This window comes from Cinclus cinclus, chromosome 6, assembly GCF_963662255.1.
Source record: "Cinclus cinclus chromosome 6, bCinCin1.1, whole genome shotgun sequence".
Taxonomy (NCBI): domain Eukaryota; kingdom Metazoa; phylum Chordata; class Aves; order Passeriformes; family Cinclidae; genus Cinclus; species Cinclus cinclus.
Window position 1 is genome coordinate 7,183,330 of NC_085051.1, and position 18,894 is coordinate 7,202,223.

Genomic DNA, 18,894 nt, shown 5'->3' on the forward strand with positions numbered 1-18,894 from the left:
TAGACTGTCACAAGTAAGAGGGGAAAAAAAACCCAACATTTTCCAATATGATAAAAAAACACATGGAACTTTGAACAGTTACTTTATGCAAAGTAACCCTTTGCATATTCTAAATGAAAACCCAATGACTAAAGAGCCTCCTGAATTTATGGTGCAATGTTATTACACCTGTTGTTCAAATGCAAGGCTTTAGAAAAGGTAGCTCTTTATAAGAAAAGACAAATCACTGAAAAATCCTTGTAAATACAATCACAATAAAACAATTTTGGAATTGTTTTCTTGTTTTCTATCTGGCAACATTTCATCTGGAACAACCACCCCCCCACCCCCCCCCCCCACACCACAATTAAATATTTTTCAGTATGTATCTAGAAATATATCAACTGTAATCATAAACCCACTGTAATCATGAAGAGGAGAAGAAGAATTTGGCCATTTCCTAGCCTCAAATTGCTTACAGTGTGCAAAAAACATCCACCACAAAGATACAGTACAGGCCGTTTTGTAAAAACAAAAGAACCTTTTTGCTTAGGTACGTAGCTATAATCATAGGAACAAGCTCATTAGTACTGACTTCAAATTTACTTTGTGCTTCTGTATTTGGATAGCCTGAATCTACAGTTTTCCTTAGCTTCTCCCAACTTCAGTAAAATCTATCCTTTGTTCATACCCTAAACCCATCACCATTTGGTTTCTTCCAATTGCAAAAAGAGATTTTTATGTGAAAGTTATCAGTATGATTGATGGCATTTCTCATAATTTTATAATTAAAAGTTTATAATTAGCTCAGCAATCATAGCAAGACTAAATTTCACACCACTGAGGCAGCTCATGCAACGGCACTGAAACCAATCAATGTTCATCTCACTTTAAATTGGGTCCAGATAAAGATTTGCTTGATCCCTATCCCTTCTGCAAGCTGGTTCAGAATGAGAACTGTGAAGCCTAGTATCACACACAAAAATGGCTAATGCACATGAGAAGGGAAGGAATCATTTCTCTGCAACATGCTTAATTAATCCTTCCCTCTGTAAAGCTTCACATTAGCAAGACAGTGACATGAAGGTTTAAACGGCTCCTGCTAAAGTTAATTAAAATATAGAAAAGTAATTACTAATATCTGAACTGTGTGGCTTCACTTGGATCGCTAATGGCACAGGCACAAGGGGAGTGAGGCAGAGAAAGGAAACTGATAGCCCACGGAATCTGGGTCACGCGTGGCTCATCAAACATTTGATGTGAGCCTAAATTTGAAGTGTGGAAAAATACTGGAGGAACCTATTAAGTTAATCAGTTTGAGAGCAGTACACAGCTGACTGAAAAACCCCCTAGAAGGTGCCAGCAGCGTGCCACCAACCTGGGAATGGCTATCCACTCCATTTGTATCAGGGACTTGTAACTGAGCCTCCATACCCTCGTCATTACTTGGGCTACAGAATGGGCAACGAGGAAAAAAACACAGATGTGTTTAACTTCAAGGAAAAAAACACAGATGTTTTTAACTTCGACAGGTGTGGCAAATGCTTTTGGAGCACACCCCAGATGTAGATGATCTTGACAAATTAGGAAAGAATCACTAGGTGAAAAATCTAGTGAAAGACTAGAAAATAGGGACATCTAGACCACCTCAGATCCAAGCTGCCCAACTCAACAAGATCTTCACAAACTGGGAAAGCAATATGAAGAAAAATCAAACAGAGAGAGGTAGCTTGATTTCAGACAATGATATCTAACCAGTTTTAAACCGAATTATTTTTTAAAAAAGAAGTCTAGGGAAACTGAAAAGAGTTCAGTGGATAGCACAAGGAGTTGCAAGAGTTCTAGAAATCCTAGGTTTTGCCTAGTGTAAGGAAAGATAAAAGTGAGGGAGAACATCATACCCAGTGAACACCTGCTTGCCATGTCCACCAGGAGAGGGCAACTGTCTGCTTTTCAGCAATGAATATTGCAAAGAAGTTTCCAAAGAAATACCAATTCCTACCCCCCCTCCCCTCCCAGCCAAACTAAGCACAATTACAGGTAATTGTGAACATATACTTTAAACCCAGGTTAAACAGATGTCTCTTAACTTGAAGTGTCTTTAGTGGAAGGGTGGGGACCAACCATTTAGCAAGGTCCTGGTGCCTTTAGTGCTGCTTCACTTACTGAAGGTACAAACAGTGATTAGTTTTTAGGTTCTCTGGAGAAAGAAAATCAAGAAGTTGAAGAATAAAACATAGCAGCAATAAACACAGTAATTAAATCCACAATCTCCTTCAGTGACATTCACAATGACATGGCAGCAGACTGTAAGCCTGCAATGGCATCTTCCTTCTTGGATCTGCACGAACAATTACACCACGACCACAGACTCCTAATTGGTAATGACTTCTTTCTTAAATAAATAATGCAAATTTAGTAGCCAAAGGCATCTGACTTTTCCAGAACCACTGAGAAATATCATTTTGTAGATGAGAGATCACGATCTTGCTATCTACTCAACGGAAGTTTCTCTGGTAACAAAGTTAAATATTTCCAAAACAATTCTCTCTAAATATGGGTAGTACAATTTATTGGTGGTGTTTTCAAATTAGACAAAACAAGCACCACTGCAATAGTCAGATACTGTTGTGCACAACACAGGGGATTTAATATGGAAAAATAGAGTGTGTATATCAGTAACAGTAAAATAGGAATGATACTGCCATGATTCATCCATGTAAGATTTCCGACTAGCACTTACAATGGGCTTGATGCTAAAACTCACAGACCTTTCTTTGGAAAGTGCCTCTGAAATATTCTGAAGTATGCTTTTTATAAATTGCACAGCATTTTAGAAAACACACTGCCCTTATAAGGCCTTAAGGCACAGAACTTCCAGTTACTATAAAATCCAGTTTACACATGTAAAACCACATCAAGAGGAATAAAATTAGCAAAATATTTAGAAGTTTTCATTGATACCACATTTGTGAGTGGCACATCTTGATTTTCAGCAGTTTTTTTAAAAATTGGTACTTTAGTGAATACCACCTGCAGTGCTTATGTTCTCTGAAGAATCAGGTTGTAGAAAGCACGAAAAAAAGCTCATGAAGTTTTGCTGTGGTGTGTAAGTGGCTTGAAACATGCCAACCCAGCATGAGAACATGGCCTGGTATCCTCACATGGTGGCTTCTGGATGATGTTCTAGACACAGCCTCTTCTCTAGAATAATCACTGAAATAAGCCACTGAACTTTGTGTTATGTAGTGCCAAAAGGACAAACTTCAATGGGATTAACTCCCTGAAATACTCCAAGAACAAAGAGAAGTGGTCCAAGTGACACAATCTCTCATTCTCCCTCCACCCACACAGGAGGATGTCCTTCCTCATGGGCTGAAAATTCTGCATGGGGACCCAGATCTACAGAAGATAGGAGCCAAAACACTCCACATTGGTCCAGCTTGTGGATCTAAATGCTGAATTCTACTGTAGGAATATAACTGCTCTCCCTCTCAGGTGATGCCAGGTGCCTGCCCAGTAGAATGGTGAGGGAGGGTCTCATTGGTACTTTAGATAAACCATGCAGAGAAGCAAAGTGATCACCCTCAGATTCTCAAGATGTTCAGACTGGTGAAGTGTTCAAGACTAAGACTCACCAGGCTTATTATCAGAAAGCACTTCTATACCTGAATGCAGCTGAAGGTCTTCTAAGATAAAAGTGCTTCAGCTGCTGACATATCACCTGGCAGGTGTCCATCCATCCTGTTTCTCCTCCACTGGCAGGGAGGAATGGTAGGAAAAGGAATGAACAGTGTCCTTGATACAAGTACATCTGGAAAAATCTCCCTCTAGATACAGACTGCCATTCCAAATGACCACTTTGAATGGCAAAACCCTGCATGCTTTTGTGGGCAGAAGGATCAAAGCTGGATCCATAGGAACAATAAAAAAATTACTGTGTTTATTCAGGATAACAGATAGTGAAAAAAGCCTCGCTAGTTCACATCTTAAAAAGTGCTGGTCATCTGCTCAGACTGCCTGGCAGAGGAGGTTACTGAGATTGCAAAGCTTAAGATTTCTCCTGCTGCTGAAGTAATTAAAAATCTAAAATTATCTTACATTTCCATAGCCAAAATCACTCCTTGCTGAAATATAAGAAGTTAGCATCAAAGGCCTCTCATCATCAAACTAAAAAAATGGGGTTTGTTCCACATCATTGTAAGGGTTAAAGCCACCATAGTGTTGCCTTTACTGCTGCAAACAGCTCCCACTGGCAGATCTCTGTCAGCATAACGTTACAAGATGAGAAAGTGTTTCTGAATAACAACTACGCTTTCAGCAATGTAGATTTCCATGCAGAAACCATGGCATGTGTGAGAGAAAGGGCAGCAGATAATGAGATTTTGCTGACGTTTCATAATCACAAGGACAGACTCAGGCGCAAGTGAGAGAGAGCACTCGATTCTCTTGTAAGGGCAAGATGTGATGCACAGGTTGCTCTGTCTGCTGCCACTACCCTGCCTGGATGCTTGGCTGTCTCCTTTTCCTGTTCTCAGTCCCTCAGGAACTGCTCCAGTCAGATCTGTCTGGCCTGAGCAGCCCAATACGTCACCCTGTCTACCAGCAGCGAAAGTGCTGGTATCCTGAAATCAGGGCACGCGGTCAAACATGCCCAATCAGTAGGCACACTTGTCTGAAGGGAATAGGGTTACCAGGCCACAGATTTCAGAATCTAGGTGGTAGGGATGATCCATTATTCGTCGAAGAAGGAAAAAAAACAGGTGAGTCTCTGTCATCATTTCCCTCTCTCAGCATAATGGTATCACCTTCCGCGGGGCTCGGATATTGGCAGAAGCAGCGTGTAACGCATATGGCCATTGCCCAAATACATCTCAGGGCTGTCCAGCAATCTCTGTGGCACAGCAATCAATTGTGCTCGCTGCAGCAGCCCATCTGCTCCGCTCCCTCCGTAGCACAAACACACGCTGTGCCCACGCTGCTGCGGAGCTCACCGGGGCACGGCAGCGCAGGGCAGCCCCAGCCATGCTGACAAGCTCACCCTGCCCACAGAAATTAAACCATCTGAGGAACGGGCATTTCTCCTCCCTATACAGCAAACAGCATATATAAAAATACATTAGAAGGCTGACACAGATTAAAGGGAAACCTGAAATACATGTATCGGTGATGTGCTGCATCTATGATGTCATGCACGTATAGCATCATACAAGCAATTCCACTTAAGTGTTCATTTCCTACATAATCTGTTTAATTTAGCTGCACTGAATGACACGCATATTGTAATCTAGCATCAAGCACTGTCTCCCATTCACTCCCTACACAGCTACAAACACAGAACATTCACACAACTAGCACCCTGGTACAGTACACGACCAAACACAAAACATAGTCACGACAACCAGCAATCCTCCCCCAGCCCAGGCACACCAGCCAGCCCTTACGCTCAGCACCTACAGAAAGCACACAAAGAACACACCCCACAAACAACAACTCGGCCATCTCCCTCCTGTAAATCCCCCCAAGTTCAAGCAGAGGCAACAGAGAAGGCAGCACAGGCAAGCAGCACACGCAGCCCCATTCCCTCAGCACCCCACCATCAGCTCCATCATGCTGACAGAATTACACATGCCACTGTGTGGAATGTAAAATATCCCACCACTGCAGACAGGTGTTAGTGCACACACACACATCCCTGCTCGCACTGCTATTTATCCCAGAAAACCTGCTGCACACTCTCAACACAGAAATAAATTCTCACATACACCTCCCCAGCATTTGTTCCTGCTAACCTGTGTGTCAAATCCATTTTCTACCGAGCTACTCTTCCTTGCTGGGAGACCATCTCCTGCGTTTTCTTGTCCATTGGAAGATTTGAGAGGAATCTGGCTGGAATACAATGGCTTCGTCACCTCCACCTTGTTCCCAAACTTCAGGTAACAGGGCTGTGGGATGGTCCTGGCCGTCGGGACATGCAGGATCGGAGCAGCGCTGTGTACGGGTTTAGGTAGTCCCGATTTCATTTTGGAGGCTACCAGGATGGCTGGCATTTTCTCTTTCTGCTTTCCTAACACGTTTCTGTCAGCAGCAGCAACAGCAGAGACAGCAGGCAGGGAGAGAGAAAATGACACGCTGGGGAAGCTGTTCTACCCTAAAGCAGCCTAGTTGTAGCAGAGATCTCCAAAATCAGCTTAGAATTTAAAATCAACACTAGAATAAATAAATAAATAAATAAAAGGAAAAAAAAAAGCCACTTTCAAAAAAGGGAAAGGAAAAAAGAAAAGAAAAAAAAAAACCACAGCACTTTCAGGCTAAAAAATCTCCTAGCTTTGTGCCAGCCTTCCACCTGTTTCCTCTAATTATATTTTCAGTTCTTTACCACGGTCCTCTTTCCTATTTCTGCTATATAACTTGCTCCCTCCTTTTTCAATCTGATTCCTGCAATTTTCTTGCCTGGAAACGAGAGACTTTCACTCCATTATCTTGTCACTGCAGCTCCAAAGTGAGGCAGCCTTTGGAGGGGAAAAAAAAAAAAAAAAGAAAAAAAAAAAGAAAAAAAAGGAACCTGCTGCTGCATATGCTTCCCCTTCCGTACGCACTAGAGAGTGAGCGAGCAGGATTTCCAGCTTAAGATGTCTTTCTTCAGTCTTAGCCAAGAAGCAGATGTAGCTCAGTGTGTTAATGACTGATGCCCTTGGATACAAGCCTTAGAGAATCAAGCTTCTTAAGCCTAAATAGCTGTGAACAGGACAACGATGCCGGAGCAGAAGGAGAAACGTCCACTGACAGCGATTTTTAAATCAAAATATGTCAGCGGCCACAAAATTTCCCGGCTCCCCTAGTGCCGAGCATAAAACCCTGAAGAAGCGGGGAGGGGGTGGGGGAAAAAAAAAAAAAAAAAAATTAAAAATGAAAGCGATTCAGCTGCGAGAGGGAAGGGAAAGCAGCCGGCAGCTCGTGTTCCGTCCGTCCCTCCCTCCGTGGAGCGGGCTCCCGGCCGGCACCGCTCGCTCGCCGCATCCCGGGGGGCCGGGACCAGCCGGGAGGGAGGCGGCGGCTCCGGGCACCGGGCGGGCCCCGGATTGGTCCTGCGGCAGCAACAACAACAACAACAACAACAAAAAGGATTAATTAATTAAATAAATAAATAGCCGAGAAATCGCTCGCTCTCTCCGCAGGGGGAGGAGCGGCTTCGGCTGCCAGGGAGACCCGCGCGGCGGAGGGGTCTTGGAGGGATGCAGGGATGGATGGATGCTACGGGGGCGCGGCACGGAGCGAGCCATGGACCGGTTTCTTTTTGAAATATGGAAAGGGGGGGGGAAATTCAAATCAAAACACCTGGAGATGACTCATTGTTCGTGGCTGTTCGGGAAAAACTCCCGCTGCCAGCATCAACAGGAATTTGAATAAGCACAGTGAGTAATCCGGCCCTATTATAGCAACACTTGGCTTTGGGGAGGCTTTCAGTGTCGCAGGTCCCTCCTCAGGCAGCTCGGTGGATGCCAGGATCCGCTACAACCCCCGGATCCCGCATTCCTGCTCATCCTGACACATTTCAGAGCTGCACATATTCCTCTCCCTGCACACACCTGCACCGTCCCGGACTCGGGAGATTACCAGTGTGCAAATCAAGGCACCAAGCGATGCTTTCAGACTGCACGGAGGGGCTCAGCACCAGGACATACAGTGCCACAGGGCACAGTTAAGGCTTTCACTTATCCCTCACTACAAGAAAGACACTGAGGGGCTGGAGTGTGTCCAGAGAAGGGAATGAAGCTGGGAATGGAGCACAAGGCTGATGAGAAGCAGCTGAGGGAGCTGGGGGGAGCTGAGCCAGGAGAAAAGGATGCTGGGGGGGGACCTTCTGGCTCTTTACAACTCCCTGGGAGGATACCGTAGTCAGGGAAGAGCCAGGTTCTGCTCCCAAGCCACAGGTGACAGGACGAGAGGAAATGGCCTCAAGTTGTGCCAGGGCTATCAGGAAAATTTTTTTCACTGAAATGATTACCAGGCATTGGAACAGGCCGCTCAGAGAAGCACATGTTCCAAAGACATGTGGATATGGCACTTGGACATGGTGCAGTGGTAATAGGCAGTGCCGGGTTAACAGTTGGATGATCTTGGAGGTCTTTTCCAATCTTAAGAATTCTATGGTTATAGGGCGGGTGCCTCAGAATAACAGTCACAAAAACAGCATGAGCCATGCAAGCAAAAGGTGCATTTAAACCACATCCTCATCACAGTACCAGCAAATTGCTTTATTTCCAGAGTAGGGCTGCTTCCTTCAGTTCCTTATTCCCACCCTCATCCAATTCCCAAATACTGAATCCCTAAACCACTGCCAGGGGGGCAAGAACAAGAGTGATCCAAGCAAGGAGAGAGTGGTTTGGGTTTGAAGAGATTTTAAAGAGTGAAAGTTCCAAACCCCCTGCCATGGGCAAGGACACCTTTGACTAGTTCAGATTGCTCAAAGCCTCATTCAACCTGGCCTCAAACACTTCTAGGGATGGGGCATCCAGAGAAGCAATGAACCTACACTTGAAATGTTTGAAATACACACTGGGTGAAGCAGGACAGAGGAAACCCAGCCCCACTGCCCCTGCCCCATCCAGGCTGCAAGCAGTGCTTGGGGAAGGCAGGCTCAACCATGCTCAGTCACTCATGGCAAGGGGAGCTGGGACCTGCCTGTTTAACACCCTGTCTTTTGAGGAAGTTTTAAATGTGCAAACCTCAGGTTTTTAGATCTGAGACTCTTTCAGATAGAAAAAAGAGGCATTTCTTGGATTGTATTGTAGGTGTCTCCAGGATGAAGACAGCATTGCTGGATCCTTCTGCAGATATCATGTTCAATGACTTAGCCAAGGTTACACAGTGACTAAGTGGCAGAACAAAAAACTAAAGTCAGAAATTGTGCTCTACTTATTATCAAGTACTATTCTTCCTCAACGTTGCAATGTAAAATGTAATTCAAGTTCCCACAGTACATATAAAGCTCACATGTTGAGTTTTGGCTGTTGCTGGGATTTTTCAGCACATCTGCTTTCATGTGTACCACTTCTGCAGGCTGTTTTGTAGTAACTACAAAGGAGTAAATTTTATAGTAGCTGGCTTTTTAAGTAACTGCTTCCACCTCAATCTCTTTATCCACCAATTTCAGATGGGAAAGCACACATCTGAAATCCCTCTTCATCCATCTCACTGGGATCCTACCAAAACAGTGCTGTCATAACTGTGCACAGTGTCAGCTTAAACAAGGCTATATAGAACATTTCTAAACCCTCCAATCTGATAAAGAATATGAATTTACTGTCTGAGAGGACTGGTAGTCATTGCAGCAGAAATGTGTCAAATGCTCCAACACCATTTCCACCTTTCCATGCTGAGAACTCAGCATTGCTGGCTGAGAGAAGATTGGGCTCCAGTATGAAAATCTTGAAAAATATTCAGGCCTGAAAACCAGGCTATTTTTAGGTCAGTAATAAAATACTGTAAGGTTTAAAAGCTTTTAGAAGATTTAATTGACAGCTTTATGTTCACTTACATGTTTTACAAGGTTCAGGCCACCAATCCCTGCTGAACACAAATTGCCAGTTTTTGTTTTTTCTGTTTTTATCTTGGGAAACTGGCTAGGGTACAGGATACCAGAACAGCCACAAAGTTAATTTGACCAAGAGAAAAGGATTCCACACCTTTCATTGTTCCTTTAACAGTTATGGAATCTGATCCTTCGATGATAGTGGATTGAATACTCCACAGTTCTTTTGGACACTCAAAGGACTTTTACTGATTTCTCAGCATGCAGCCCAGTCTACTGAAGATAATTTCTTCTGAATACACTCAGTCTGTGATCCTGAGTTATTTTGCCAAATCAGTGAGATGGACACATTCTTCACCAAAGCTTAATATGAATTCCTGATAACATGTTTGAGGAGTGACCTAGAATTACTGCTTATCTCATGGATTCAGTTTGCATCTAAGAATCCTTTGTCATCTCAAACCTGGGGGAGGCTTTTACGTTACACATATTTTACTTTATGTATCTAAACATCACAGCATAATGGCACTGAAATGCAAGCTGCTGTATCCAGTGGCAGTGCAGTCACACCATGAGATCATAAATTGCATCATATTACAGACTTTATATGCAAAGACTGGCAACATCAATTCTGGTCTGCCTTTGGAAGCGACTAGTTTTTGTGTTGTCTGGATTTTTTGTTTTGATTTGGTTTTGGGTAGTTTTTGTTGTTGTTCTTGTTTAATAAATTAATTTTTATCTGTTTTTAAGGCTAGGATTTTTAACAGAAACCACTTCTCTGGGACAGTCAAAGGGATCTCGGAACGTGTCTCATCTTCTTTGAAAGGTCCAGTTTTCCCTTCCCTTGTTTTGAATCAGCCAAATTTCTGTGTCTAAGCTAGGAGTAAGTAATCTTAAAAAGGAGGCAAACTATTTAAACAAGAGCTTCATTCTTTCCCAGAAATGCTGGGTAAGCCTCTGACTAGGGGAAATTCCCTTGCAGCTTTAAATCTGATGGGTATCTTTGTCTGAGTAACCACAAAGTCCCCTCCTTATCTGCCTGTAGTCCAGGGAGCATCCACCCACTCTCCAAATGGGGGAATATGGAAGGAACAATCCTATAAACAAACATTTTACTTCCCTGTTAGAAAACAAAACAAAACAACAAACAAACAAACTAAAAAAAACCACCCCACAATGAAACCACCACAATAAACCCTACTGATTTGGCTTACATAGCTGATTTTGAAGCTCAGAAAGTATCACTACTCTGGACTCAAGCTGTGACTGCTCAGCACCATGGAGTGTCAGCTCAAGTGCCAAGACTCTGGTGTTGAGACCTGGCTTAATACTCTCAAAATTCTAGTGAGCAGGCTCATATGAACTCGAGAACTTGACACACCAAAGGAAACTATTTTAATGCCCTGTAGTTCAAGAGCTTGTAGGCAAGTCAGCACATTGCCCAAAACAAAGCCAGTGAACAGAACAAAAGCCCAGGGCTGACTGCTCTTGAACAGATGACCTTTATGAATGAGATGAACGTTTCTGGAACAGTAAAACCACTGAAGCTGCCTCCACAGCTCACACATTATCAATTAACAACAAAACAGGGTCTCTATATCCAAGTGGGAAGAAAATGCCTCTATGGATTGCACCTGGATATTGCAAGTAAAATTGAACGCTTGAAAAATAGCAAAAGATCAGAGACTGAGACCTTCCTTTCAACTTGTGGTTAATATTCATCTTCAACGAAGCCAAATGTTACATTAGCCTAAATGGAAAAACCATGTAGAATTATGCTATCAATTAAAACACCTCATTAGCTGGTCTGGTGATTCAGAACTGCTGATGGAACTGAACTCAAAGCTTGAAAATACCTTGATCAACACTATCCTCAGCTTTTTAGGCATTAAGGGTATATCTGAAATGTCCCAGAAAAATCATTTCAAGTTGAGGTGAATATCCCTAAAATGTCACCACACAGTGTCAGAATTAGAGGGTTTAATTGTTCTCTCAAACCCATTCTCATCAAGCTTTACTACTGCCAGCTGTCCTGTAGACTGTGGGCATGCTTGGCTCTGGCACAGCTCCATCAACTTAAGTGAAGTTATGACAGGAATAAATATGGATCTATTTTTGGTACTGCAGGCATTTTGCACATTCACATCCATCTTTTGTCCCTGATCAGTATCAAATATGGAAAAGCCTGATCCCATCAGTACATTCATGCTACCATTCTACTAAAGAAACCATAAGGGTGTCGAGGAATAAAGGTGTAAACCCCATGGTTTTTTTGTGTTCCCCCAAGGGGAACAGGTAGAGATTAGACAGAGGAATGTGGATAGAAGCATTATATAATTTGGCATCCTCTCACCACAGCAATTATAATCTGTACATGTGAGTTCTTTATATAGAACAGTAAGAAGAGGAGGAAACCTTGGTTCTGTTCCCAGTTCTTTTAACAGAAATCTTGTCTGCATTACACTAATTCTGATCTAAAATTCCATTTGTAATCCCCTGACATGCTTCTAATTCACACTGGGTTTAATTCCACTTCATTTTATAACAGTGTAAAATTTTAAAAAATATACAAGCCCAGTTCCACCTGAACAAGAACATCTGCTCCACTCATTTGAAGAAAATACACAAAAATTCACTGGCCACACTAGTGATAGAAGCAAATGCTCTCGCATGGTGACAGAAAATGACACCATTTAAAATTAGCATCTTCTGAACAATGCTCACATTTAATCCCATTTCTGTACCAGAGCGCTTCATGGTTTTGTAATGTAAGCTTGTAGTAGTGCTTCACTCAATAGCTTCATAAGTTTCTACTGTCACAGCAAATGCACACTCACAGCTTTGAATTCATTATGTTCCCATTTATTTTGGATTTGTAGCTATATCAGTTTCTCACAATCTAATAAAAACTGGGCTCAGCTGTCTTGAAACCCACACTGACAGAGGCTCTGTGATGGGCTTTGGAAAGGTCCATCTCCCTGACTTTGCATGTAAAGTTCATTCCTCAGACTTGAACTCAGCAGCAGCAGGACTGAAAGGGATGAGGAATGCAAGAGCGTATTTGAATTAATGCTTTCTGTGGTGGTGTAAGATTTAGATGCTTACTGTTTGTCTGTGCCATGGTCACAGCAGTGACCACTGTGTAAAGCATATACACATGAATAATCTTTATGATCCCAACAGAGGAGCTCTGTCAGGCCAGCCTGTAGCTCACCTCAACTTGCACATCTCTGTGTCTGTGACCATAACAATGGACATCATCCCTCCCTGCCACTAAAAGCACCTGGAATAAATATTGCAATACCATTTTGGAAAGAAACTTGCAGATCACGTCTTCCTGACAGAGATGTGCATCTGGGTATTCTTAATCTATTCATGTGTCCTCTGTTTCCACAAGGTTAATGGTACTACCTCCTATATTATTTTATGCCTGACTTGACATTGCCTATGGCTTCATGTGTTTGGAAGAGCAAAGAAAACATCTGTGACTAATGAGCACATCACAGAAGAAAGGTGATGATGATGATGTTGATATAAATACCACAAACTACTCTTGACTTTAAGAGCCAGCAAGTTAAGATGACATATGAAGGAGAGAGCCTAAAAAAATGCTCTCTTCCCTCTGCTGCTATTCTCTCCACCCTCTCGAGAAGTGGCATGTTAAAAATAGCTACCACTTACAAGGTAAGGGCCTCACATCATCAGGTAGTCACCTTCTGTAACCTTGCTGGCACTTTCAAATGCACCTGCTCCATCATCTGGAAGAGTTGTCAGAGCCTAAAGGTAGAAACCATCTGAGAAGCGGGTGGGAAGAAAAGGCTGTATTTCAAAGCCTTTTTACAACTGGATCTGCTTAAGCATTCCAACCCAGCCTCAGCTGCCATCAGTCACTCCCACATCAGCAGTTCTGAACAAACACAAATTGGCCAGATTATCATTAAGCAACTTCAGCTATTTTGTAAAGAGCAAAGTATCACTACTCAAACTAAGTGGCAAGGACTAGATTTTCATTTCCCCTAAATCGATGTAGTTTCTCTACAGCCAACATCAGAATTTGCCTTCCAAATTTGAAGTATTTATCAAAATCTTCTTTACAGAATGATCCAATCCTATCATACACTCACATTATCTCCATTTCCTCAGTATGCACTTCCTACCAATTTGTATTTAAAAAATCCTCTTGCCTACTGAGCCCAAGCATCCAGTTCAGCTGCTGCTGCACAGTGCAGTTCTGGAGCCATGGAGTAAGTGCTTGTGGTGCTCACCAAATGCCAGCTGATATCAGGGAATGATGAATAACATCCTACACTTCCAGTTTTTGCCAAGCACACTTCACAACCCAAGCCTGCAGGCAGCCACTCTTCCCTAGAATCCAAAAAAGGGGAGCATTTCTACAGGGCAACCATTCAGCAGCAGTTCTCTGCTGGAAGTCACCTGCAATGCACCATATAATGTCACTAATTGCAATATTATGAACCCCAGCTATTTCTGAACATGTTACCTGAAAAAAAAAATATACAAACCTAGATTGTTCACAGTGGCATCAAAGGAAACACAGAAAGTGCTTAACATAGTGCCCTGAAATGAATGCTGCCTACTACCACAGCTCCTTTAAAGAAAGATTTGTCCTGAATTGATGTTTATGGAAAATAAAAGCACATCCTAGTCAGCTGAATTTTGGAGTAATGGTTCTACTAAATGGTTCTACTTTTGGGGTAATTGTTCTTCTAAATTCCTAAATCAAAAATTTCAGTGAAATTTCTTCAGATTTACACAGACATAAGTCAACCATCAACCTAACAGCCACGACCATTCTTGAGAGCCAACCTTCATCCCCTGTGATGATAGAGGAAGGGAATTTGATGAGGACTACCTAACCCCTAAACTGGGGGGGAGGGAACCTGAAAAAAGTAATAATTATATTTTTAAAAACCACCTGCCTGTTTGAGGGAGTAGTTTACTTGCACTTGCCAAACATCACACTCAGTTTTGAACCAGAAAGTTTAAATGATCACTTCACAAAGAAATGTACAGAAAACAGTTACTCTTTAATCTCTCTCTTAACCTAGCACAAAATAATCAAATTTAAAGTGCTGCAGGACCACTGCACAGCCTCATTCATGGCATGATCAAGCTTCCCTTCTTGAATTTCCTTGTATTTCCTTTGTTCTCCCATTAGCAAACTGATAACTAACCCTCCTATGCAGATCTAACACAGATTTTTTTCAAGCATTTTTAATATCCACCACCCAAAACTGACATTAAAACCTGCTCATGCATGCTGTCCTAATATTTTGTTTCCTACCAAATCAAAGGAGGTTCCAACTGTAATGACTAGTGGCTTGTTGTGTTAAACAGCTTTGATATTTCAACATTTAATCAATTTTATTTTTTTTAAGGTGACAGGCTTCCTGCCACCCTGAGCTTTACTGAACCCAGTGGTTTACAGCTACAGTATGAAGACCTGACAGCCTTGCATTTATTTTACACACCCCATCATACGATTTTTCATAACACTGCTCTCACTGTCTGGATTATTTTGGGAAGGTATCAGTGCCAAAATACCCCATGGCCATATTGAAGATCTGGCTGATGTGTATCACTGGACAACAAACAACCCACTGAAGACATAGCACTGAGAGAGAAATTTTCTGAATTTCGTATTTCCTCTTGAAATTTTAGTAACAAGGACACTGTAACACACAACCTTTTTTCAAATAAATAGTACACAGACGATGGAATGATTTTCTGTGTTTTGAGACATAATCACCTCCTGCATGAGAATTAACTTGAGATTTGTTCATTCCAGCAGTAAAACAACCTGTATTCAAGCTTGCCCAGCTGTCTAGAAACTCAACTGATTGCACTGTAAAAGCAGGTGTAGTCAATCATTCCTGTCACAACATTAGTACATTACTGGCTGTTGGCAAGTGGGTCAGCTCGTCACAGGCAAAGCACTTCTCAGCTGCTCTGCTTCCTTCCATCCCGGCTGGCACGTGGAACAACGCCGCTACAGCTGCTGAATTTCAAACGGCATCCATCTGTTTAACTTCCTAAAATGACTTTATGGAGTGGGATACAACAAACACATCTGCTACCCTCAGCACGTTAAAAAAGATCATCTGGAAATTAACTGGGAAATTATCAATCTTTTTAGATGGGGATCCACAATGAAGTTCAAATACACGTGTAACATCTGTTCCACATTCATTTATAGCTCAAAGCTTTGCACCTCTGGCTTTCTGAAGAATCAAGGCAAACTTCAGTTGTAACCAGCTCTATGTCTCCTTATCTCATTGCTAGAGTTTGTTCAGCATCACATCACTGGGAGTCCATCTATTCAATTTTGTCATTCCTGAAAAGATTGACTGGATAAAGCCTTGAGCACTGTAGTCTGATCTCACATTTGACCCTGCTCTGATTAGGACAGACTGAAGACCTCCTGAAGGTCCTTTCAATCTGAATTAGTCCAACTATTCCCAAATAGAATAAAAGAGAAAAAAAAAAATAAAATTCCATTAGTATCTGCTGAAAGAACCCAAAGTGGAAACCAGCTATGAACAATACCCTGGTCCATCACAAGAAAATGCTTAGGCAGGAGGGCCAGCGGAAGATACCAGCAGATCAGATTTTAGGAGGAAAATGTTAGCACATGTTTAAGTGTGATCTTCCTTTCAGTTCTTCTCTCACATCTCTCACAAATACAAATGTGTTATCACTTCATATTATGTGAACAGATGCTTACATCTAGGATTTGCAATTTACATTAACCTAGCCTGAATTAACAGCAATTTTGACACCAAATGACAACAACAGTGCACGTTTCCACCTTAAGGTACAACATATGTGTAACCTGCAGCACCAGGACATCTCAGTAAGTTCCTTGGCTAACTGCTGCATTCTCAGCAGACTCTTCAGGCATCCCAATTTCATCTGCAGAATGCAGGCAGAGCTGGTGTAACACAACCCAGGAGAGACACGCATCTTCCACAGGTCTGTGGGCACCAGAAAGGCTGGCAGGAACACAGTGAGAACCCACATAAGGAGCTGCCCTGTCCACTGGGGATGTGAGAGGAATTTACAAAACACAGAAGAAAAGCAGCCCTGGGGAATATGCTAACACCAAACTGGGAACCAGGTGAGGTGTGATGGCTATGGGCTTGTGAACTACAGGCCAAGGCAGACCTTCAGTAACAGGAATTAGTATTTGATGCTCAGTATTAGAGCCAAACCTCTGAAGTGCAGCACTTTGCAGCAGTGCTAACACTGTTCTGCATGTATACAAACGGGAAACCAATTTTTCTGTGCTGTAAATAGCTTGTGCAATTAATAGCAGTGAGCTGTTCCTGTCTTTTTCCAATTACAGACTCAGGGGAAAAAAAAGGGCATATTGAGTTACCTCATGCAATTCTGGACCACCTGCTGTTAGAAGTGCAATTTGAGGATGAGCTGCTACTGCTAATCATCAAAATTAAAACCTGAAATGGCAATGTTCACTTTTAAAAGTGAGATGATTTCCTATTACAGGCATAACTTTCCACTGTTCTCCCCTGCCAACAGTTATCACTTTTGTATGAGATTTCTGGACTGAAACTTTGAACACAGAAATGCCATTATCCAGAAAACCTTTGAAAACATTTTGGGTCACCATTTTGGGTCTTTCAAAACAAAGCCATTTATTTACCCTTGGCTAATTACCTTCTAGTCTCTCTGCACAGACGCAAAATATTTGTGTTTCTATTTTGTCTTTTCTTTTACGTTTTCAGACAGCAGCAGCCATTTCCAAAATCATCATAATGTTTCCACCATGATGATAGGAAAAAAATTTCTCCTGGACAGTACCGCTGTTAGTACAATAAAAAAATTACAGCTGTGTATGCATATGCATGTGTGGATTCACACATGTATTGCGAGCTGAATAAAAATGTGGTGATATCTGATTTGACCTGAGAAAACCAGAACAGCACCTCGACATAAACAGAAAAAGTTTGACACTATTTGCAGCACAGCATCACCAATTCCAGTCTCTCTTACCCTGTGCTGAACAAGCATTTCCAATTCAAAGGAGTAATTAGCATGCCGTTAAAAAATCAGAGCACTAGCAAATACCACAGCTTTAACTTGGCATTAGCAAAGATCAATGAGAATTCACCACTGCAAGCCCACCACTAGCACTTGCTGCCCAAACACACTGGGACAGGCAGCACTGTGCCTACACCACCCATGTTGATCACAGGAAGTTCAAACTTCACTAGGAAAGAATTAAATAGCACATATCATTCTCCTAAACATCATTATCAACTTTTTAAAACCCACTGAGAGACTCCTCACTCCAATACCTCATTCTCAGCTGCTGATCACTTTGTCCAGTGTTAACGCTCTCGTATCAAGCACACAGTGCCAGTGCCCACCTCAGGTTGGAAATTTTGGAATGCTTTAGCCAAAATGCCAGAACCAAGGTAGAACTACGTGTCATCACTCCGCCATGTCCAAAAAATACCAGTGACCTTTGCTTCAGCTCAGGCACTCCAGAGCCTTGAACAAGAAACTCGGGATTGGGCAAGGTAGTTATGTTTGTGCCAAAATAAAGTTTAACATGTTTCTTCTGAAAACACACACAATGCAGCTGATTTTAAAATCACTTCATTTTACACGTGCTCTGTAAGAATGCCTAAATTCAGCAGCTGAGGTCTGCTGAGTCTGTTCCACACTGCTCCCACAAGTGAGGGACCAGTCCTACAGCAGAACTGAGCACTCCCAGTCCAGGGGGACCAGAAGAAACAAAAGGAGGATTTTAAGCAGCAGGGAGGATAACAAGGCTCAAAGAGAAAACCTGTATGTGTGGCTGAGAGCATGGATTAATGGAAGGACATGGAGATGGAAACTGGTTCCAAAGAGGAAGGTGTGAAAAGTAGAGCCAATGATGGTAACAGGACTGGGATGAAGAGAGAGAGCATTAGGACATGGAAGTTCTGAACCTGTAAAACACTACACAGTGTATGCCCCAAAATCAGGTTCACATTTCATGCATGAAGTTGGTAAAATACTAATTTTAACTTTCCCGGCATCTCTGGTCCGTATTTATGTAACAGAGACCCATAACCTACCAAACCTCAGATCAGGTGAAGGCACATTACTGCCAATACAATATTTAGATATTAAACTGATCAGCACTATGCACTGGGAAGCACACACCAGGAAAAATCCATGAGGGTGTCAGGTGGGAAGAAAAAAAACCAACAAATTTTGCCATTAGGAAGGAATTTAGTTAAGTACAGTAAATAAAGCTGAGAGTCTCACATACCACATACTGTTCTTTCTTAATTAAACATACTATTTAAATAACTGGTTGCTAACCCACTGCTCTATAAGGCCAGCAT

General features: G+C 42.3%; 1 protein-coding gene across 4 annotated transcripts in view; it reads right to left on the reverse strand.

Annotated features, from left to right (window-relative positions):
• Window positions 1–18,894, reverse strand: part of NAV2 (neuron navigator 2) — a 362,864-nt gene that overhangs the window by 190,067 nt on the left and 153,903 nt on the right. For 3 of the 4 annotated variants that reach the window (XM_062495968.1, XM_062495967.1, XM_062495965.1), the window contains exon 1: window positions 5,772–7,140. The exons of the other annotated variant lie outside the window; for it this stretch is intronic. In XM_062495968.1, the coding sequence (XP_062351952.1) occupies window positions 5,772–6,029 (258 nt within the window). In that variant the 5' untranslated portion in view covers window positions 6,030–7,140. Of the gene's footprint in view, window positions 1–5,771; window positions 7,141–18,894 lie in introns of those variants that run through there. 4 annotated transcript variants of the gene reach the window in all.